Source organism: Pelobates fuscus, chromosome 6, assembly GCF_036172605.1.
Source record: "Pelobates fuscus isolate aPelFus1 chromosome 6, aPelFus1.pri, whole genome shotgun sequence".
NCBI classification, from domain to species: domain Eukaryota; kingdom Metazoa; phylum Chordata; class Amphibia; order Anura; family Pelobatidae; genus Pelobates; species Pelobates fuscus.
Window position 1 is genome coordinate 63,924,433 of NC_086322.1, and position 24,501 is coordinate 63,948,933.

A 24,501-nucleotide genomic window follows, 5' to 3' on the forward strand; every position below is an offset into this window, starting at 1 on the left:
CTTAATGGAAGCGAATTAGGGATAACACCACACGAAAAGGACTTTGTAATTGTTATAGACCACAAACTATGCAACAATGTGCAATGTCAATCAGCAGTGGCCAAGGCCAGTAAGGTATTGTCATGCATGAAAAAGGGCATTCATTCTCAGGACGAGAATATCATTTTGCCTCTTTTTAAATCACTGGTAAGACCACATATTGAATATGCTGTGCAATTTTGGGAACCTGTTCTAAAGAAGGATATTATGGCACTAGAAAAAGTGCAGAGGCGGGCTACAAAATTAATAAAAGGAATGGAACATATCAGCTATGAAGAAAGATTAACACATTTAAACCTATTTAGTTTAGAAAAACGTTGCCTGAGAGGGGATATGATCACATTATACAAATATACTCGGGGCCAATACAAACCATTGTGTGGAAATCTATTCACAAACCGGACTTTACATAGGACACGAGGTCATGCGTTTAGATGGAAGAAAAAAAGATTTTGTCTAAGGCAAAGGAAAGGTTTTTTTACTGTAAGAACAATAAGGATGGGGAATTCTCTGCCTGACGAAGTGGTTTTATCAGAGTCCATAAAGATGTCCAAACAGCTACTAGATGCATACTTGCAAAAACAGAATATTCAAGGATATAATCTTTCAATGTAGGGTAATAACTGCTTGATCAAAGGATAAATCTGACTGCCATTCTGGGGTCAAGAAGGATTTTTTTTTCTAGCTTGTTGCAAAATTGGAAGTGCTTCAAACTGTTTTTTTTTTGCCTTCTTTTGGATCAACAGCAAAAAACATATGTGAGGAAGGCTGAACTTGATGGACGCAAGTCTCTTTTCAGCTATGTAACTATGAACTCAGCAGGACAAATCCTGTAAATTCAAGACTGTGTTGAAACACCTGACTTCACTAAAGACTTCACTCTCCTGTCGCAGGACTAACCACTGGGCAAATATGGGTCAGACCATGAAATCATTTTCAGAACATCAGGGAATTGGCCAAAAAGAATCAAAAGGGCACATATATAAATGTAAATGTACTTTAGAGTAATGGCAAAAAGGGTACAGACCCTTGACCCCTGGCCAAGAGGTCAGCTATGGAAGCTAGGTTCCTTCTCCATCCTTCAAGATTGACATAAGCCATGGTAATAGCATTGTCAGATGTAAAATGGACATGGAAGACTTCCATAGGGCAAACTAGGACATGTGGCCATGGAATCTTACCTAAAGCGCAAGGAAACTAATTGGTAACCTCACCTCTAGAGAAGACATAGTCCCTTGAGTCACACCAACTGCACACCAACCATTATCCCAAGGAGCTTGTATCCATCATTACTACAAACCAGGTGAGCCTGCAAATGGAGTAACTCTAGATCAGAAGATGGTGGGAATTTCACCTGCAGAGAGAGAACCTAACCATACATTCCAAAATAATTATTTAATAAGGAGCCTGAGCAGGAGCATTTCTGGACCAGGACAGACCTGATTTGCTTACCCTGCGCTGTTAGAGCTGGCAGCCATCGGCAAATATGGAGTCAGAGACGCAGTTACTGTAAGGTCAACCTCTAGAGCATTCAGCGCCAGGGTTATGGGATCAAGAAAATTGCCTTAGATGCTAGCTATGCCTCAATCTGCACATGGTAGCAAACCTCCCACAGAAAACAACCCCAACGCATAAAACATGTTATAATTGTCTTTGAAAAAAAAAACTTTCTATTAATTGACTTCTTAGGCAGGAGAGAGTAGACCCAATCAGCTGAAGATGTAGTTCCATTTTTACGTGATAATTGTAACATAAGGAAATTATGCAGTTGACTCAACATGTATTAGAGTGAACGCACTAAATACAGCAAAAATGCATAACAAATTACATAATGCCCAATTAAACTTCATCCATTCACATAATTGTGTATAAAACAATTGTAAAATAAAAAGGATGATCCCTTAATAAATGATTTCTTATTATAGTCTTGCATACACCAAAGCATTTCTACTGTAAGAGAACATGTAGAAACCGTTCCCGGCTTTCTTCCACCCTCGCTACAGCATCCTAGCGGTTTATGATTAAATTGGAGGGTGTAGGATCACTCTTAATTTCCTATTTTACTTATATCACTTTTTTTTCTCCTTCTCTTTCTCTCCAGGGGTCACATACTCTGAAAACTGTACCAGTGGTGTTGATTTCCCCAAAAATCCTCTACTAATTACAGCGATTTTCACATCTGACCCAAGCCACAATGCCTGGAAATGAGAAGCCTTCTCTTCCAAGCAGCTGGGATTCTAGGAGCGAGGCCTTTTGCAGCATTGAACTGGCAAGTCAGGTCAAGACAGCTTTACTGCATGTCTACATAAATCCAAATTATATTAATATTAAACCTTATTGCTCTTCAAATCTCCAGTCTCACTTAGCAGTGAATATTGGATTTGCAATAAAGTAAAAGCACTCGGGCATGCAACATGTAATGATTTTTATGCTTGTTTTTAAGTTTAAAAGTATTTTATAGGGTTTGTAAAAATGCAAATAAAAACTAAGGCATATAGAGTCATTTTCAATTAACATCACTTTTCTGACAACAGTTACAAAATGTAAAACCTAAATGAGGCAAGAGTGTGTGGTCAATATAAAGCATTCTTAGTTTTGTCAGAAGGGTGCCCATTATGGTATCTCTGAAAACATAAATCCTTTGGAAGATTTTTCAGTGTAAGCAAATTTAGCAAAATTATTAGTTTAAATAGAAGGCAATTCTTCATAATGAACAAAAATGTTTTCAAATATGCTTGAGATTTTACAGCAAATACACACAGGGAGCATTGTAATATAATACATTATGGTTCATAGAGACTCTTGTTACTTTTAATTAGATTTCCAAGTGATGCTGTTGACAAAAGCATGGAAAAAAAATGACGTATATTGGGCTACTTGAGAATGTCTCATTGGGATATATAAGGAAGCCGAAGGTGATGATCGGTCAATCAATTAAGATTTGAGTTAAATCAACATACTCTTGCCATGTTTTATCTGCTGATATTTAACATTTTCTCTATACAGAATAACATGAGCAATATCCCTGTTGCACATTAAAGTACTTGTTAATTATACATCCGCTTGCAACAAGGGAGTTTTCTTTAGTGTGTACTATGTGAGCTGGAAATAAATGTAGGATAAAGCTGCACAAACTTAACATCATTGAAAACTCCCTCTTGGCTTTAGGAGTTATAATTACCAAGTACCCAAATAAGTTATAAATGGCAAATAGGAATAGCCAAATGTTTAATTATTCTCATTTTCCCAAGTTGTAAATGTCACGTCAAGATTTGACCGATTCCAACATTAAAGTGGCCAAAATGGAACTGACTGCAGCTTAAAAAATTATATTTCTGGTTAAATAATTTACATGGCTTACTATGGATACTCAAGAGTTCTGCAATTCTTGAAGTTATCTGAAAACATATTCTGGCATCCTCACAAACTGCTCAGAGAAGACTGGAATGATGCTCATCTATGAGCAAGGGGAAACGCTTTGAAGACGCGGGTAGAGCCATCTTGTGTGTGATGAACAAAATATTGTCTGCAATTCAACATTTTGAAATATTATCTATATAACAGTATTTTCAGAATTCTCAATACCACCATTTTTTTTAAATTGCCCTTAGCATTCAAAGTAACGAGTGACAATTGTATAATGTAATAATTTCATGACACCTATCAAAACAGAGAAAATAAGTTTGGTCAACAACTTATTTTAAACCTTGATGCATTTATCCTTATATGACAATACCTGTGTTCCATAGATATATTTATCCAACATTTTTCCACCTATGGTCTGTCCTCCAATGTCCCAGACTTGAAGAGTGACATTTAAATTTCCTATTGAGAAAAACAAAAAACAAACAATGAGTGTGAACAGGTTATAAAATAGAGATAGATATATGAATGAAGAAAAAAACAATAATAGACATAAATCAAATAGGCTTCACATGCTTTAATTTTTAAGGAAGAACTCTCAAAAAAGCAAAAAAGTTTAAATAAATATTAATGTAACCTTAAGTTGCTATAGAGACTGACTGCTAAAGAAGCTAGTGTAAACCACCAAAAAAAGAACTGTGTGGGAGAACAGTGAATCATAAAAATGAGCAAATTCAATTAATGGAAAAGAGTGGAGGGGTGTATATTACATATGGATATAGTGCTGTAGGTAAACATATATAAACATAAAATATATGTTCTTATAAACCTATATCTTTGCAAAAAATACATTTTATGTTTCACTGAGTTCTTACATGGTTCTTTACTTTGTGGATCAAATTAGGGGCTTTAGCAAGTGTTAATGAGAATTAAGGATTACACAACATGTTTTACAGTGAGACATGCATCTAAATAGCAACAATACAGTGCATATCACTACGATGCACTTATTCTAATCTCCTATAGGTTTAAAAATAATATCAGGAAGTTTTACTTTACTGACAAGGTTGTGCATGCACAGAATAGCCTTCCAACTGAAGTTTTAATAGTTTTAAAAGTGAGTGAGTTTATGCAAACATGGAATAGGCATAAAGTTTTCCTAGATATAAGATAATGCCAGGTACTAAGGAAACCTTTTAGAAAACTGGTTAGACTAGATGGGCCGAGTGGTTCTTATCTGCCGTCACATTCTATGTTTCTACGTTACACTTTAGGTATCTAGTAATGATTGTGTCGATTCTTCAGGTACATTATATTCATATATAAATAATATTTTTCAAAGAGCACTATAATAATTATATATTGGTAATGTAAGAAAGGAAAAGGCATTTTGTATAGATGAAACAAAGTCTAGTCAAGGTGTGTAAAATAGAAAACATGTCCAAGTCAAAGCCTTATAGGAAGATAGGAAGATAGATAGATAGATAGACTTTATCGAGAACTTTTGCATCAAATTACTTTTGTGCATTTGAACTAACCGATCCACCCGGGATTGTGGAGTTGGACATATCGGTTTGTTTGGATGTAGATTAAAAGAAATTAGTGCAAACCAGCTGGAAAGCAGTCTATCGAAGACTAAGGGCACATTTTCACAATAGTAGACAGAAAAAAAAGCCAAAGTGGAAGGAATGTCACAATAGTTTAAATTGATTGTGCATTAAACATGCATGTATACACAAATGGACAATAACGAATAACATATGACAAGGGTTCAACATTGAGCAATAAATCAACTGGATGCAAAGTTCACTATATTTCCAAGAGTCATACTACTACTGAATTAGCTCTTGCTAATGTTTTTAAGTCACAGGCTCACTTTATCTCATGGTCTTGATTATTTTCAATGAACTAACACACCACTAACAGGTTCAGACCCTTGCAAAGTCATTACAAGAGTCTGAGAGCCTAAAGAGTATTATGTTTAATATAAACTGAGGTGCTGTTTTACTAACCAACAACCAATCTTCGATACATAATATCCTAAAACTGGATGGAACTAAAAAGTTTGAATTTAACCAACTGGAGCATTACTGACCTTGAGAGAATGGAGGATAAAGAGATATTGTTGGTTCTGTCAAGTGTTTATCATCACCCCTTTTGGATTTAACAGAGCAGCAGAGGAAGATGTCGAGGGAAGACCAGCCAGTGTTCTGTGTGTTCTAATACTATTTAATGTGACCAGCATTGCACCTAAACACCTAAACCTCTTGCACAAGTTAAATGGGCAAATACCTGATTCACGTACAGTACTTAAGAGCCATACTATCCAATACTATCCACAAAATAGGTAAAAAAAAAATTAAAATAAAAAAAATAAAAAATGCATATTAGTCAACTACGCTAACACCCTGTAATATTTATTACAAGAATGAATATACAAACATTTAAACCAATTTTTGTATTTTTTTTTTTCTTGATATACAGCGAGGTCCAAAAGCAAAGCATCATGGACGTTGTTCTGAAACAGCTGTGGACATAGCTTTTGGCCAGCACTAAAATAAAGCAATTAAGCACCGAGCACCAAGTAAAGCAAATTTTATATGTAAAAAAGTATTGGACACTCGAGAGTCCCGTGCTTTTGAATTATGAAAATAATAAAAACCTGATATGAACAATTTCAAGTCAGTTTAGAATAACCATGTGGAACTTTAACGCGTAGTAAATCATGGATCTTGCTCCCTCCAGGCAGCTAAAAGGTTAAAATGTGCTGTTAAATATATAACATTCCCCTTAAAGGTGGTCTACCATTAACATGTAATTACACAAGGTGGTTTACAGCACTGGGAAACATATCTGGTTTAAGTTTCCGTCTGTTTATATGCACATAGAAGCAGCACTTTTAAAATCTGCCGTGCCATATGCATTCCAGGTTTTAAACTCATCCTGAAAATGCAGAATATGTACTAAAACTTCATTAAGAACACAAATAAGACTTACAGTAAAAGCAACACTTCTTCTAACATTCAGCCCTGCTGAGGCACATTCAAAGAAAATATGTGAAAAACCAAACTGCTTCTCATTAGCTTAGAAAAATATTTACAAGTGAAAAGCTTTATGATAATGTACAGTGGAAAAATATGGCACCAAAATGTTAAAGATTAATATTTCAGTGTGCACGCCAAAATTAATGAGTAATTTCTCATATTTTTTTTTAAAGTCATGGAAATTCTATCAATCTGACAGAAACCATATTGAATATACTTAGACATCAACTTCATATATATATAGTTGGGAGGGTAGAGACTCCAGTACTAGGGAACATAGTACTACTCGATACGGTTTATTGGGATTTTACAAAAGTTGTCACTCATACAGAAAGCCAGCTATATACTGAAAAGGATAACAATTCTATTACAGTAATTATCCAGTCTACTTGAGAATATTTGAGATCATATTATTTATAATTAGGTGAAATATATTAATATGTAAAATGTTTACTTTTTAAAGGTTTTTTTTTTTTTTTTGGAGAACAACGTTTGCCATTCTATATCTTGAAAGCCATATCTCCCATGATCCAGAAGACTGGAACAGAATACATATTTCATACAATTTTCTGACCAATTTAGGTGACTTCACTACTGATTACATAATTCCCATTATCTGTTAGATTCTAATCAAAAATGGTTTGATTTCAGCAAATACATTTCTAAATATATTTAATACAGTTTAGAAATATGTAAAGTATATATATTGCTGCTGTGAAGCTTTGCTATACCATCAGATAAACGTATTAAAGACGAGTAGCGTATGGGTCCTACTCATCTTTATCAATAATCTATCCGTCAGCATTTGAAATAAAATAAATTGCTGTATTTCAGTTCTAAAACACAGTTTCAGGAATCAGAATTGCGGTTGTTTTCTCCAGACACATATTCTAGATTAATGACCATGTTAGTCATCTGGCTATCTTCAGAAAATCATATTCTTAACTGGATTTCCAAATCATCTGTCATTTGAAGATTGTGATGAGATTACATATATGTCTAGAATGTTAATATATGTCATACATTTTTGCTTAAAGGGTTACTCCAAGTGCCATGACTTCAGTGTTTTGAAATCTACAGAGATATTTAATGATTCTGCAGGAGGTGTAACTCCACCTCTGACAGGGTCATAAGTATGTCATTAGCCGGCTCAAAACAAGAGTTCCTGCATGCCAACGGCAATTCTGTGCATATTTCTTGGCATATAAGTTCATTCATTGGCTAAGAGCAATCAGCTGATTCTCTCAGCCAATGAATGAGCAGCGAGATTGGTATCTGGCTTCTACAGGTCTGCAGAAGATTAATGTTGATAAGCAGCCATGCCTGGGAGTCAAAACGGTTTGCCCCCTTACCAGGGAACGGCGCCAGGGTAACTCCTCACATCATAACCACTACAGTGGGCTGTAAGTGGTTAGAATGCTTGAAGTAACCCGTTAAACCTGGCTCACTCCTTGCAACCAACTGAGGACCCAATAAAATCTTGATTGTGCCGAACCTATTGAAATGTAACCAAACTAAACTCTTAGTCACATGTTAATTAAACATTAAAATTAAAAATTAAAAAAAAAGATCCAAGAGAATCATCATGCAATGTTTTTACTTTTTAAAAGAGTAGGCTACTAATGTGTACTGTAGTTGATGAAGGCCTCAAAAACACATCTCTATCCTGTTTGTAGGTAGACTCCAGGTCCAGTTGGGTACCACTCTTCAACCCCAGGCTTTGGCTAAGAAGAGTAGGTGTCCCCCCAGGAACCCATAGTCAAGGAAAAATAAGTCACCGGGTTGTACTAGTACACAGGGGATAACCCTAATATGAATTTTAAACAAAAGAAAATGAAAAACGCTAATCCCCCAACACAAACACCCTGATGGGTGCTGTGCCAGGAAAAAGAAGAACAACCCTGTAGAAATGTACTAATTACTCAAAAAATATATACACAACATTATTGATTAGTAAAGCTAAAACACATAGCCTCCTTGCTAATAGATACTCAAGGTGGGTAGGTATCAGTGCCTAAATAAAGTCTTAAGGCAACTATCCGGGATAGATAAGGAGAAAAAGCTGCAGTAGAGGTATTCAACCTACTCTAGGTAAGGTAAAGAGAGTATCTAAGAACCCTATAATGTGTATCAGGCAGGCATAAAAGCTCAGCATCTATATACAACACACCCATATAGGATCCAGATACCTATTCCCCCATACTAACAGCTAGAAGCTACCTAAATAAATCCCTGTTACCTCAGCATAGCATAGAGCTAATGCCTACCAACACTGCTTGTCCTATAGAGAAGCTAAATACACAGACAAGTGCCAACACCCACAACCCAAGTGCATGGTGAAGAGATTAAAATAAAAAAGGAAACGAGCCCGACGCGCGTTTCGGCGTATCGAGACGCCGTCGTCAGGGGCAAGTACAAACAAGCTAGCCACATCTCCAGCTTCCTTAAATGTCCAATATATGATTAGACATATTGTCATCAGCTGATTCCCATAAGGGGTACTCGCATACCGTTGGTCCGGACGAAGCTCCGCCCAACCGACACACGGCAGCACCCAACACAGCCCAGATTACTTCCGTATGCCCCACGTGACCACTACGTCATCGCTAGAGGCGGTACTGGCCGAAACACGTGGGCGGGGAGGGGAAGGGGCGGGAATCACCCGTTGCTACCACACCTCCTTCGCTGACAACACTAGTAAGTCACAATGACGTCACTAAGTGGGCGGTGTTACCGCAATAAATAAGTACAGTACGCAGAGGGATAAGGTTTAAAAAGGTTAATGGAAAGTTGACAGCACATACATGTCATTACCGATCATCCCTAGTCAGGCCCACCAAAACGATGGATCTGTGGATGACCGGATCATAACCTTTAGTCACTGATAGCTACTGTAAATTTATGACCCATAATGTGTAATCATAATACATCAATATGGGGCCCAATGGAGAGAGGGGAGGAGAGACCTCGTCCATACACAGTATCTAGGTATGGGTATATTGAGGTATATAACACTCCCATCTATCCATCCCTTAGTAAGTATAATAAGGATAGGGCATAGGAAACAATAGTAGATCCCATAAATAGACAGTCAGATGACTGGTAATCACCCATGTAGCATCACTGAAGTAATCTATGGAGATGTCAACATAGCTTTATAATCCTTAACTAATAAGCACTAAACGAAAAAATAGTGAAAGAATAATGGCTTCAAAAATAATAATTAGATAGTAATAATTGGTCATAATTTACATTTAAATGACCCACATAGTTACCAAATAGTGATCACCAGTTTAAATAAAAGGGGTATACGAAAACCCCTCATTTAGACCATGTGGCGACAAGGTTTGGAGCTTAAAAATCCAATACGCCTCCCTCTGGCGGAGTTTAGTATCCCAACCGCCTTTCCGTGGGGGCTGAGGGATATGTTCTAGCCCCATAAAGCCCATATCTCTATCCTGTCCTTTTTCCAAATGGTTCTATAAGTATCTATCCCTAGGTAGTAATTGCTGTCTACCACCAATTTATCTTTGAACACCACAAGACCTGTGGGTTATTTAATGTAGCTAAGTTTATTTTTCCAATTCAAGAAATATTCGGGTTAAAATCTGCAATTACATCTCTTCTAATCTGTATTTACGTTAGAAAATGATCACTAAAAAGTTAAGTCTTAATGTAGTGTACAATACTGGATTTAGGATGAAAATAACATCACATTTCAGGAATAGACATCATTCTGAAGCTCCCTATATTTTCCTCAACCCCTATACATTCAGCCTTCAAAAACAGAATGCAATTTTAAAAACAAACTTTAGTGACCAAGTTTCTAACCAAAATACTGTTGAAGACATGAGAAATTATGTTTTGGTAGCCGAAACACCGGTATGTGCTTTGTAACACTTTCTAAGGGGTGGTGAAAGGTACAAATTACTGCATGAGTCAATTCGTGACAAAAGTTTGGACATCACTACTTAAAATACATTCTTTTAAAGGCACTTTAAGCTCCAACATTCCAGCAATCATCCATCCACACAGATGTAATAGAATAGTGGATTATATGCTTATTACACACAAGGGATAGTGCCGAGCACTAATGTGAAGTAGTGTTCCGGTCATTTTGCAATACAAGATATCTTCTTTTTTTGTATGGTAAACTGTAGCCTCTCAAAGATATTTGAATATGTGGAACATTTGCAAAGACAATATAAAACATTTATGCATGTTTTACATTTATAACACAATTTTACATTATAATTACACATCGCAAAAAAGGGAAGTTTGTGTTACCTAACTGGGAGACAATGCAGTGTCTGAATAGTCGCTTGTTTTGAAAGCATATATGCCCCTAAAAAGAGTGCTCGACTAGTGTGAGGTACTCCTAACCAAGGGGGTGGTAGGCGGGAGGTGAGAGAATTACAACAAATTATAAACAAAGCATCAGTAAACATTAAGGAGACTAGCATTACTTAAGATTTAGAACCGTAAAAGTAATAACCATACAGGGCCCCTCATGGACCGTCAACAGTGGGGTTTATTTAAGATGAACTGTGTAAACTAAAGCTTCTGACAGAAAATAATAAGACATGGCTCGACAAATCCCACCATGGCCACTAAGATTTTTGTCCTGGCGTCTGGGATTTGTCGGCCCGTTCAGCCTTCGAGGTGATCGGCTTTCTATGAGTGAAGGCGGGCGGCCTGCTCACGAAAAGCATTGGCAGATGGGCGGCCTGCTCTTGAAGAGCATTGGCGTGCAGTCGGCCTGCTCATGAAGAGCAGTGGCGTACAAGCAGCTGGCCTTATGAGGGAGATCAGGTGACAGGTCCCCCTCCAAACACATTACTCACCTTTTTACCGCACGCTGGGCTGGTCTCGCCGCAGCTGGCCTTGCATCCATGACGACGATCATTAATCCTGATGATCTCAGCCAATACAATGTTTTCACATAGGAAAGCATTGGTGGGCTATTGTGCATGTGTGGCAAAATGCCACAATGCTCCAAATCAGCATAACCTCAAAGAGATGCATTAAATCAATGCATCTCTATGGGGAAAGATCAGCGCCTCAATGCAAAGTGTTGTGTACTGTGTAGCACTGACCCAGGATGCATCTCTAGATGCAATCTGAGTGACTGTCACTAGAAGTGTTACTAGGCAACAATGTAAATCCTGCCTTTTCTTTGAAAAATGTGCAGGGGACAGGCTATATACAACCAGAACAACTACATTAAGCTGTAGTGGCTCTGGTGACTAAAGTGACCATTTAAGAATTGTATTTTCAACATTGAAAAACCCTAACTTTTTTGCTGTCTCCTAGATTCCAAGCAAATTTGTCAAGCCCTTTAAAAAGACAACAACAAATATTAGGCATAGATCAGGTTGCAGATCCAAGACCCTCTTCTGTTCTTGGGACAAACTCGACCATTCTGGGCAAATCCCATCAGTGTGTTGATGCAGGGCCTTGGGTACCAGTAGTTGGTACAGAAAGTCCCAGGGCTGTTAGAAGGCCTGGTACTTCCTCCAAGGATTATGGTTAGGATAGTTCAATCTTTGGACACCGACAATGATTCGAAGCTGTCCAGCAATATTCTATGCCAATTTCCCTTAATTGACGCGTGACTGCACTTATGGATTTTCTCCACTGATAAGATGGCTAGCATTAAAAACTGGTGGGGTTTTCTTTGTATCGCTGTCATGATAAGTTTTTTTGTCGCTGAACGTCTGGCATCAGAGTATTACATTCCTAGTAGAGGATAACTGTGCCTTCATATTGATGCAATATACTCCATCCAGATTAAGCTTTTTTTTTAGCAAGGTTAGGGGGAAGAATAGAGGACATCAGGTGTCTCATGAGGTTTGGAGGAAAGACGAGCCAGGGGGATATGATAGAAACATTTAAATACATAAAGGGAATCAACACAGTAAAGGAGGAGACTGTATTTAAAAGAAGAAAAACAACCACAACAAGAGGACATAGTCTTAAATTAGAGGGACAAAGGTTTAAAAATAATATCAGGAAATATTACTTTACTGAGAGGGTAGTGGATGCATGGAATAGCCTTCCAGCTGAAGTGGTAGAGGTTAACACAGTAAAGGAGTTTAAGCATGCGTGGGATAGGCATAAGGCTATCCTAACTATAAGATAAGGCCAGGGACTAATGAAAGTATTTAGAAAATTAGGCAGACTAGATGGGCCGAATGGTTCTTATCTGCCGTCACATTCCATGTTTCTATGTTTGGAAGTTCTTCCATAGAAATATCATCTTAGACACCTCTTATTTTTATATATTTTTCCATCTGCCTGTTCTTTCAACATATCTACCTTGAGATTAAAGCTTGCATTTGTTAAATGGCCTGCTTAACGGAAGACATACTTTGATGAAGATCGAGGATATCTTCATCTGTGGGCTTGAGCCAGTCTGCATATCAGCATTAATTAAGCCCAGGCCTGCCCGGAACAATTTTTGGATGTCCGTGAATAAATTCTGAATATCTTGCTTTATGGCAGTCATTGTTGCTGCTGTAGCTCCTGTTATAGCAGATAAGGATGGTGTTTCTGAGGGAGCTTTTAGAGCTCTAAACTCAAAATAAAGTTACATTAATAAAACATAAAAACATAAAAAAAAAAAAACATATAGAGTTTTACATGGTATATTTGTCAGCTGGGGTCTCTTCTGGAACTGCCACCAGTGGCTTTCTATTCCTCCACTTGGCTATTTATACATGCAGGGCTTGTGTGTTCTCATCATAGCTTTACTACTTAAAGTCTGTTTCTAGTAAGGTGTAGTTATGTTTCAGTCTTCTTTTCTGTATTTGCCTACTTATATATTTAAAAACAGGGTCCGTTGCACCTGCTTCAAACAAGTCTTTTTTTCTTGTTTTGTCTTATTTTTTATGACCTGGTTTACCACAGATAATACAGACTAAAACTTTATCTTAATTTCTACAGTGATCCTGTCTATTCTCTAACCCTGCGTTAATCCTGTGGCTGTTCTTGAAAGTTCCATACATCTGCCAGTCAGAGTAAAAGTTTCAAAGTACTCTAGTTTCCAAGAATATCCTGAGATTTAGTTGTCACTATAACCCACGTTAATGGTACTCATCGATCTTGGAAAGACAAGCGATAGTACTGACCCTACCAGAAATGAAAGCTCTGATTTACTACACTTGGAGCCCACTGTGCTCATATACAGACATGAAGACATATAATTGTTTTGGAAAATTTGTAATGCAATTTATTTCATTTGTCAGATTTTTTTAATCTCTTGCTTTTATTGTGCCCCAGCCGTCATTTTTGAATATATGTCATTTTTTCACCAATGTATAAATGAATACTTTCTCCAAGTCTAAATTTGACAATCTTCTGAAATTGACATTTCTGTGAAAACAGGCAGAATTTACAATAAAGAAAGCCATCACTTTTAGATCACTTTATTAAGTAGAACCAAAATAATGACGGAATGTTACCGTCACTTTTCAGAACAGTGCTAAATATCACTTAGTTTTCTTGATACCATAGTGATATATTCATGCTTTGCCTGCTTTGTCAATAAGCATCCAGACTTTTTTTTTTTTTTACTGCAAAGAAAGTGTATTCTAATTTTTACAGGCTAAAAATAAATACTTTAGAAGCCTGGAGCAAACCCGAGGTACCGATGCTACAAACGGTAAAACGCAAAATAGAAGAAGCCAGGCAGATAGATAAACAATCCGCCCTGGTACAGGACACCCCCGCCAACTTCAACAAAATCTGGGACCCATGGCCAGTCAAACCCACACACACCTCCACCACACCACCACACACACGCAAGCAGAACTACAGGCACCCACCAACAACGACTCACCGACAAGCGAAATCGGGGTGACCCACCCACGCATAACCCACCGACCCGACAACAATCACAAGCCCACCATTAGACAAGGGCAACACACCCAAACACAGGCGTCGGACGAAACACGTCACCAACCATGATAACCCCACTGCTCCCCCTAACAGGTCAGACAGGCCGCAATCCCCCCACCCTCACACCCAAACCAGACCAGGAGACCGCCCAGACAGGACAGACCCGGACCACACCAAACCCACCTGGTATACATCGCAGTGACATACAATACAAACCAGCTAACTGCACCAAAAACTGTATGGTCAGCTTCAACCACCAAAGGTCTGCACCGTAACAACACAACAAAGCCGATCTCGGCAAATGTCATGAGATGTACATGTCAAACACTTGTACCCCCAGATTCTTTTTTTCTGTAACCCTCCCCTCAAACCACTATACTCTTGAAAATAAAGAATACAAAAACAAAAAACAAAATTACTTTAGTATACTGATCTTTATCATATCTGTATGCTGTGCCAGTAATAAAATTAGTTATGAAACAAGTTATTTACAACAGAAGGATAAGTTAATATCTATGCATTCACCTCACAATAATATGAGCAAATTACTGAAGCACAGGAAGCTTTGTGAAAACATGACATGCTATTTTCCATAAAACACTAATTTAGTAGGGAAAAAAAAACACTAATGGCCTAACTGACATCAAATGGAGAAATAAAAACAAAATCAAATATCAAAATTATTTTTAAAGAGTATTAAATATAGTTTAAATCACTAAAATCAAATAGAGGAAAATACCAAAGGAACAAGAGTGATGTTGTGAGAAAGAACAGGGTGTATTTTGATGGTTGGTACATAGCCACCCTGAAATTCAGTTAGCAAACTTGTAAAATTATCCAAGGCTCTTTGGTTAACCTACAATTTAAGTGCTGCGTGGCCAAAATGTAAGTGAAAACACGCGCCAGCCCACTTCTTGCACTAAGGGCTTAAAATATCCTCTGCACAGGAGAAACCTTTTTGCTGTCTTATGCCCACAAACTTCCTGAAGGTATTTTGTCTGTGAACCGAACAAATCTCTTTCTTCAGTTCCTAATTCAGTAGGCCACCACACTAAGCCATAAAATGTGCACAGCGACTGCATCTAGACTACACAGAACGTTGGCTTACAAGCATTCCAAAACGGTCAGTATTTTCAGTGTAATGGTCCCAGAAAATATTTGTGTGATTAGAGCTGAATACCATACACAATTAACGCTTTCACTTTTGCAGGATATGTGACTTTTTTTTGCAAAGCGTTGTAGGACCCTCGTGTGCTAGTGGTACAAAGCGGCCAGATTAACCCCAACATAAAAATCAAATTTTCCATGAACATGAGGAAAAAATAAAGTGAAGTGATAAAGATCAAAAAAGTATAAAATTACATTAAAAAAGAACCGTGTACATTCTCTGCTGTGTGATTAAAAATACAGATCGTGTTCTGCAAATATTAGGCAGCTAAACGCTATTGAGCAAAATTTACTAGAACTTGCACAACTTGTTAAGTTATGTATTTTCTAGAAAACCACTGCTACAATTAATCAGCAAAATAATTAAGAAATATGTCAAATTAATAGGAACACAATTTTAATAAGATTTCGGAGACTATTTTCTATGTTCACAGACATCAGTATAAAAGTGAAATTTGCCACTATGGGGAATATTTATTTTACATTATTACTAACTAATTTCAAGGGAAAATATATATATATATATATATATATATATACATATATATATTCTTACAAAATATACAGTACAAAGTTTCAATATTTTTTTCTAATTCGTAATTAAAATACATGTATAATAATACATCATTATAAATGTGCATTAAATGAACACCCACAATTTGAAATTGGCTTTAAAATAATTGGCCATTTGTCTACCAAAAATAATCGTAATCTAAATTATAAAATTTGCAAGTCAGATAGAGAATTTGACAAAGCATAAAAACTGCCATTCATAAAAGGCACGCACAAAGTATATAATTTTACTCAACTTTTATTTCCTATTATTTCCAAAATGTCTTCTACGAACAAGGGGAAATTTTGATGCATCCGTAGATTTTCATAAAGATATTCAAAATTGCATATTTCCTTGTTTAGTCGGCAGGGATAAGTAAATGTTTTATTAACTTCTGGTTTCTGCAGTAAGTGACAAAACCAGATACATATAGTGATTCTTATTGGGAATAATACACTTAAAAAAAAAAGACAGTTTCTTCTCTACACCATTTATCTGCATATCGCCTAGTAAAATCTCATGACAATTCTTGATAAATATGACAATAGCACATTTACAAAAAAAAAACAGTATTACACTGAAATTATTGTTAAAAATAAATTATATAAAGGGCATTATTAAAGTACAACAGTCACCTAAAAAATAATAATCATTACATCAAGATTTTAAGTTTATATTTATTTTTTTTAAATTTAGTATGTGTAAAAAAAAAATTTCAAATTAAAAAAAAAAAAATCATCCCTACCTCTAGAGTTCTTCAGAAATATATATGTAACTTTGGTCATACAATTTTTGAAAACAGACAGTCTCTATGGTCTCCCCTGCTTCACTCCCTGCACTGAAACAGGTAAGAAAATACCAACATTTTCAGATTGGCAAACTCTGACACTAATTCATCGATACATATGTAAAAATAAGATGGCGCTTTTCAAAGATTTTTACCTTCACTATAAAAAGAATACTATATTTAGTGTATATCTGTAGAAAAAAAAACAAGTATGCAAACCAATGGATATGATAAAAATTAAAAAATAGACATATCAGTGTCTAATTACATATCTCCGTGTAGGTACAATTACCATTGTTCCTTTTATATAATTTGTAAAGCGCTGTGCATAAGAGCTCTATATATATATGAACTGGTAAATGAATGAATAAATATAAGTTACTAGCTCATGTAGGGTTTGTCTAATGGTCAAAACAGATAGCTAATGAGTATTGCTTCACCACAAATAACAGCATAAGAATAATAACAACAACAATATGGCTCAAAATAATTTAATAGATTAAAAAATACAAACATATGTGTAAATTATACAATATGAATCTTCATAGCGAAAAAAAAAAAAGAATAATCCCTTTAGTGTCACATTGTGGTTGCGCAGTATGGAACAGGGGCAGCTTTGTGCATAGTAGCTACTACAGGCTGCTCATTTAGACCTAAGAGTGTAAGTGTCTAAACATGGCACAGTTAAAAAAAACTTTTTTGAAGCAATTATGTATGAATGAAAATGGGGGGGAAAAAACAAACAAAAAAATGAATATCATGTTTGACAGAGACCCCATGAGAGACCAAGATAAGTAGCTGTTTGTTTTAATTTTAGTTTGCTTATTCTTCCTACATTTTAGTGATTTTTGTGATTTTACAAACAGATTTACTAGAACTGTAGTTCTTAGCGCCTTGGCCAAGACAAAAAGAAAATAGGAATAGGTAGATCATAATAGGAACAGGTAGATCATATTCATCAGGTCCCAGGAAATTACCCACAATAAGTTTATTCTACAAGCATTAGATTCCAGTCTGACATGCAAACATGTATTCCTGACCCTATAGTGTTAAAAACATTTCATGTGTTTTTTCTTTTTTCCAGCAGTTTTTTTGTTTAATTATTATTTATTTGAAATTAGATATTAAGAGTTATGATGGCTTATTTTGGTCACTCTTATTTGGTTAAAAAAAAAAAAAATCAGGCATCCTTCAAGCCAGGATTTTTTTTTAAAATGCGTTATATTTCCACAATCTATAATTATTACTAAAAAAGAGATACTCTATGCACTAGAGAACTTTAACTTAATAAAGCAGTTTTGTGCATAGATCATGCCCCTGCCTTTGTTTATGCAGCCCTAGCCACACCTTCCTGTCTGTGACTCCAGAAGTCTTCCTACAGACTTCCTGAAAAAGAGGTCCAAGTTTTTAAACTTCACTAATTGCACAGTGTGTATAAAGGAACACTCCAAGCACCATACACACTACAGTGCTCTGTAGAGGTTACTGTGCAGTTGTTCCCTAGCAACCCTTATTGTAAGTAGTCAAACCTTTTTAGAACAGTTTAACTTTTTACGTGGGCTCATCCTACTAGAGCATGTGGCAGCCTTCTATGTGTAATTCTATGTGTAATTAAAGTTACATTAACAAATGTAAATTTAAAAAAACTTCTTCTTGGAGGCTTTTCAAATCAAATCGAGGGGAGGTGTGTCTAGGGCTGCATAAACTAAGTGATTTATCTCCTAAATGACAGGGGCATGATTTAAATACCAAAACCACTGCCTCAAGCTAAAATTGTTTTGACGCTTAGAGTGTTTCTTTAAGGGTAAGGGGGGGGTGTAGGATATTGAAATTCTTTTAGAGAGTTGTATATTTAAATTTGTATGACTAGGGGCAGGCCTCAGCTAGTGTGCTTTGGAAACCACTATCCTTATTGTTGCTTTTCACTTCTCAGTTTAATTCCTAGGTAATGGAAAAAAGAGTAGAGTAAAAAAAAAAAAAAAAAAATAACAGAAAAAACCCCACAAAGAATCGAAGGGCCAATTGGATAAGATATCTTAAACACTCCTGGTATGCTTTTGTTTTGCTTGTTAATTTGTTGTTTTTTTTTGTTTAAAATATTTTTTCTGCCTTTCCTTTAATCCATTAGCTCCGTTCTGCATTATAATAGGGATCAGGTCTTTTCCAGCGAGTCGCTTTATTCCGATCAAGTTCTACAAACTTCAATTTAGTAACCACATCCTCTTGTACATTTTATGTATCTGGGACATATTTTGTTTTCCTGCTCATATAACATATTAATTTAGAAATGATCCAATATAAAATGCACAGCCTTATAGGTTTTCTTTAGGTATCCAAAAGCAGGAATTAATTGGTTAAGTAACGATCTTTTTTTTTTTCCATGCAATGTACTGCAGCTAGCATCTAAATGGTTCCTTTGCACCCTGTGCTGAAACATCTTGAATGCTCAAACTGTATTTTTATGAGTGTCTTGGGACACTAAATTTTAGTGGTCTATTAAATGCCAGCAATTTCATGCTGCCTTGCATAAAACAGCATTCACATATTAGAACACAGTGGTTACATAGCCATGTTGTACTTTTTTAAACACGTAGAAGATTAGTAATTTCTATTAATAACATTATGCTTTGTTTCTTATAAATACACTTTCCAGCCAAGATGATGTGGGCATTATTTGAAAAGAAAACTAATATTGTAGTTTACCAGCAATTAGTTTTTGCAGACTGCTCTTAATCTGAAGCAACACTATTTATACTATGTACATTTAATTACACATTTCAAATTAGATAGTAGTAAACACCAATAACTCCATAATATCCACTCATAAAGTTTAAAAGGTATGCAGAGAAGATCATTCCCTATTAGACACAACATTGAACTCATTAATAACAGCACATATTATATCACTGTTGTGTTAACCTTAACTTATTTTGAGATTTTTTTTCACTTTTGATTTAATACTCTATTTTGTGTTCAAGAAGTAATAATAATACTAATGTGAAGACTCTCCAAGTATTTAACTAGTTAGGGTATACATTGCTTTCAACAGAGGTGAGTTAAGGCAAGTGCATGAGGAGTACCGCATCTGGACACCTCGCCTGTCAAGGCAGATTTAAATTAGCTTGGGCTACTGAAGATAGAACAGCAGTAATGAACTACTCAAATAGAGCAGCAATAATGGGAATCCAGAAGCCTCAACTACTAAACCCCACGTGAGTGTGAACTGCAACAGCTGCATCGCAGTCAAATGAACGCATTACATATAATTTCATCAAACATAAATTGCAGCAAAGGAAGTGTAAACTTTAAATGACTCTATACAGGAAGTGATTAGGAAAGCTGTGTCAGTAACAGCAAGGAGAGGTGTGGCTAGAGCTGTATAAACAAACTCCTAAAGGGCAGAGAATTGAGAAGTGAAACTGTATGGGCACGATCTATACACCAAAACTGCTTCATTAAGCAAGTATAATGTCCCTTTCAGTAAATTTGTCAAAGAAATTTAACTGACTAATTATGGAAATATTTGCTTGTTAGCCCCTTAAGGACTGAGCCAAATGTACACGTTTTGATACAAAATGAAACAAACCAAAAAATTTTATATGTCTGTTCAACCGTAATTCACCTCTTCCATATTAAGTGCACCCACACTTCTTATATATCATTTTATTCAGGGGAAACCGGGCTTTCATTTAACATCACATATTTAGCTATGAAACATAATTTAATATGAATAAAATATTTAAAAAATGTGAGAAATTAAGAAATGTTATTTTTTTAGTTCTGCATGACATTTTAACTGTGAATGTCATAATACTTTTTGCTTTTACTGCAATAAAATACTGTACACAAATTTGTATTCAGCGATATCTCACGTGTAAAACAGTACCCCCTATGTACATATTTTGTGGTGTTTTGGGAAGTTACAGCGTCAAATATAGCATGTTACATTTATCGTTTTTTTCACATTGAAATTCGCCAGATTGGTTACGTTGCCTTTGAGACCGTATGGTAGCCCAGGAATGAGAATTACCCCCATGATGGCATACCATTTGCAATAGTAGACAACCCAAGGTATTGTAAATGGGGTATGTCCAGACTTTTTTAGGAGCCACTTAGTCACAAACACTGGCCAAAGTTAGCGTTCATAATTGTTTGTGTGTGAAAAATGCAAAAAAATAATTTGAACGCCAATTGTGGCCAGTGTTTGTGACAAAACTTGGCTATTTCTATCAAATGGCCTCAGAGGCCTTCTGATTGGCGCAGAGATGAGATTTGCCACAGATGTGCACTAGCCTACTAATGCCTTCCTATGGGAAAACATTTTAATGGCTGAGATCATCGATCTCGGCCAGAGCAGCACAGCACAGGAGAAAAGGTAAGTTAACTTACGTTTTAACACTTGCTTGGGGAGGGGTAATCGTAAACGGTGACTAAGGCACTATATAGTATTTGGAATACACATTTGTATTCCTAACACTGTAATGTTCCTTTATAGCCACAATATAAAAATAGCAAGTACTGAAAATACAGGTATAAAAGGAAGCTCCCCGTGCTTATTTACTATGACTAAGATAGCACAGCAGAACAGAACTGCCAACTAATCGTTAGTATATTTCATGGTATTTTAGTTCATCTCATTTCATCAACCTATAAATCTGTTTAGTTAAGCTTGTTTACAAAATATAAAATTGTGCAAATTCTCATGCCACTGTCTATCTGTATTGAACCACTGAAATACGCTGTTGTGGCGACCGTCAATATACTGTAATCATCTGCACACCAAAAATAAAGAATTTAAAAAGAAAAAGGAAACTCCAAAGTCCAAATTAAGAATGTTGCTAAGAACTCTCCATGCAAAACATTCAAATACTCACAGTTTTCTTCATTTTTATTTAATTTCCTGTGATGCCCAGGTTCCATCTCTCTGTCCTGTGCCATCATATTGGGAAGCATTACTCCTGCATTCAGCAGTTCAGAACTGCTGACTCAAACTGTGCAAGCTAGCCTCCTGTGCTGTTAGTGCATGTACTAAGATTAAGTTAAAAATGATTTATAGAAAATCAAATGGGGGGGGGGGGGGGGACCTAGGGTTTAACAAAGGGTTTTAAAAAAATAACAAAAAATAATAATTTTAAACTGAAATTTCAATATTCATCTACAGAGTGAAACGGTGCCAAGACTGCAAAATCTTACCTGGCAAGGTTATCCTTTTCAAAAAGAAGTCCAGTCCTACTGTTTGTTTGTACTGTTTTCCAAATGATTCCTGAGCAAACCGCATGGCCAAAGAGGTCTACAAGAAAATGTGAGAAATGTTTGCATTTAAACAGCTTGGTCTGGCACTGAAAGCAAAAAAAGAAAAAAATGGTACTTGCACTTTTTAAACAGCTCATAACTAAACCCAATAACTCATGTGGATGAGGTACCAGTAGTGCTACAATTAGGATATCTGTCTGTCATCCCAGGCAGGAGATGAGCAGCCAAGGAAAGCTCTGGACAGAAACAAGTGGCTTGTAATAGGATGAGAGGATTATGTGCTTGCTAGCAAATGAAGGCATGCAGATCAATTACTGTGGCTTAACTGCACTAATCATTTATGTGTATTGAAACCCTTCCCTTCTACATGGAGTCTGCGCGCTGTTAGAAATTATAAGAAAATTAACAAAATATTTCACAAATCTAGACATTTATGGGGAAAACACAAACAAACAAGAGCTCCACCACAATATAAAAAAAAATATATATTTAAAATATAAAATAATTTTTAAAAAGCAAGAATTTTTTTAAATATATACTATTAATCATATATATCCTATTATATGATATGTAATATACTCTTCTATATCACAAAACCAAGAAGGGACTACTTTGTCTAGCCTAAAGTTTACAGTTAGTCTATGAAGGATCCCGCAGTCCCTTTGGATCCTCCATAGACCCATTTGCTAAAAAAAAAACACTTGAACCACCATGACCACTTCTGCTTTTTGAAGTTGTCATGGTGGTAGGAGTCTGGATGTGCAGTGTTTCTGCGCTGGATTAAGGTAAGTAAACTTTGTTTTAAAAACGCACATTGAGCATTTATGTAGAGGGGGCCAATTGAATAATGCCAATAGGGCATTATTCCATCATAAATGAAAATGGTTGGAGAAACCCTTTCGGGGCATTTATGAAAACATATAATAAATATTAATATACAAGATACATATTATGCCATAACATACACATATACATAGTGTAGATTGGATTAGCCATATTAGTCCAGAAGACAAAATGCCAAAATACCAGAGGAATCATTGCATACTGCAATACGCTGGTATTTTGGCATTATATATATATATATATACAGGGCCGGCGCCACCTGTAAGGCGACCTAGGCAGCAACTTACTAGGGGGCGCCGGATCCCTGTCCCCAGTGCGCCTCCTCATGCTGCGCCGCCTGAGCGCTTTAGCAAGCCCCAGGCGGCGCAGCACTGCTGTGTGAGGGCGGCCGGGTTTGAGTGACCGGCAGGAGGGAAGCGCAGAGCGCTCCCTCCTGCCGGTCTCCATGTAGCGTGGCCGGGCAGCGCGGAACGGGGACAGGAACCTTTGTTTCCTGTACCCGGCCGCCGGCGGAATGACAGGAAGTGCTCACTCAGTGAGCATTTCCTGTCATTCCGCCGGCGGCCGGGTACAGGAAACAATGGTTCCTGTCCCGCGTTCCGCGCCGCCCGGCCACGCTACATGGGCAGGAGGGGAGGGTAAGGACCACTAAGGGGGGGGGGGGGGGTGTTAAGGACTACTAAGGGGGGGGTGTTAAGGACCACTAAGGGAGGGAGGGAGGGTTTAAGGACCACTAAGGGAGGGAGGGAGGGTTTAAGGACCACTAAGGGAGGGGGGGGAGGGTATAAGGACCACTAAGGGAGGGGGGAGGGTATAAGGACCACTAAGGGAGGAGGGAGGGTATAAGGACCACTAAGGGAGGGGGGGTGTATAAGGACCACTAAGGGAGGGGGGGTATAAGGACCACTAAGGGAGGGGGGGGGTATAAGGACCACTAAGGGAGGGGGGGAGGGTATAAGGACCACTATGGGGGGGGGGGTATAAGGACCACTAAGGGAGGGGGGTATAAGGACCACTAAGGGAGGGGGGGAGGGTATAAGGACCACTAAGGGAGGGGGGGTATAAGGACCACTAAGGGGGGAGGGTATAAGGACCACTAAGGGAGGGGGGGTATAAGGACCACTAAGGGAGGGGGGGAGGGTATAAGGACCACTAAGGGAGGGGGGGTATAAGGACCACTAAGGGAGGGGGGGTATAAGGACCACTAAGGGAGGGGGGTATAAGGACCACTAAGGGAGGGGGGGTATAAGGACCACTAAGGGAGGGGGGGTATAAGGACCACTAAGGGAGGGGGGGTATAAGGCCCACTAGGGGAGGGGGGTATAAGGACCACTGGGGGAGGGTATAAGGACCACTAAGGGAGGGGGGTATAAGGACCACTAAGGGAGGGGGGGTATAAGGACCACTAAGGGAGGGGGGGTATAAGGACCACTAAGGGAGGGGGGGTATAAGGACCACTAAGGGAGGGGGGGTATAAGGACCACTAAGGGAGGGGGGGTATAAGGACCACTAAGGGAGGGGGGGTATAAGGACCACTAAGGGAGGGGGGGTAT

The 24,501-nt window shown here is 37.4% G+C and overlaps 1 protein-coding gene across 2 annotated transcripts in view; it reads right to left on the minus strand.

The window, feature by feature from the left end:
* The window catches only part of RAB28 (RAB28, member RAS oncogene family), a 111,593-nt gene that overhangs the window by 66,504 nt on the left and 20,588 nt on the right, over window positions 1–24,501 (minus strand). For both annotated transcript variants that reach the window (XM_063457786.1, XM_063457787.1), the window contains exons 2-3: window positions 22,046–22,142; window positions 3,776–3,864 (exon numbers count right to left, since the gene is read on the minus strand). In XM_063457786.1, coding sequence (XP_063313856.1) covers window positions 3,776–3,864; window positions 22,046–22,142 — 186 coding nt within the window. The remainder of the gene's footprint in view (window positions 1–3,775; window positions 3,865–22,045; window positions 22,143–24,501) is intronic.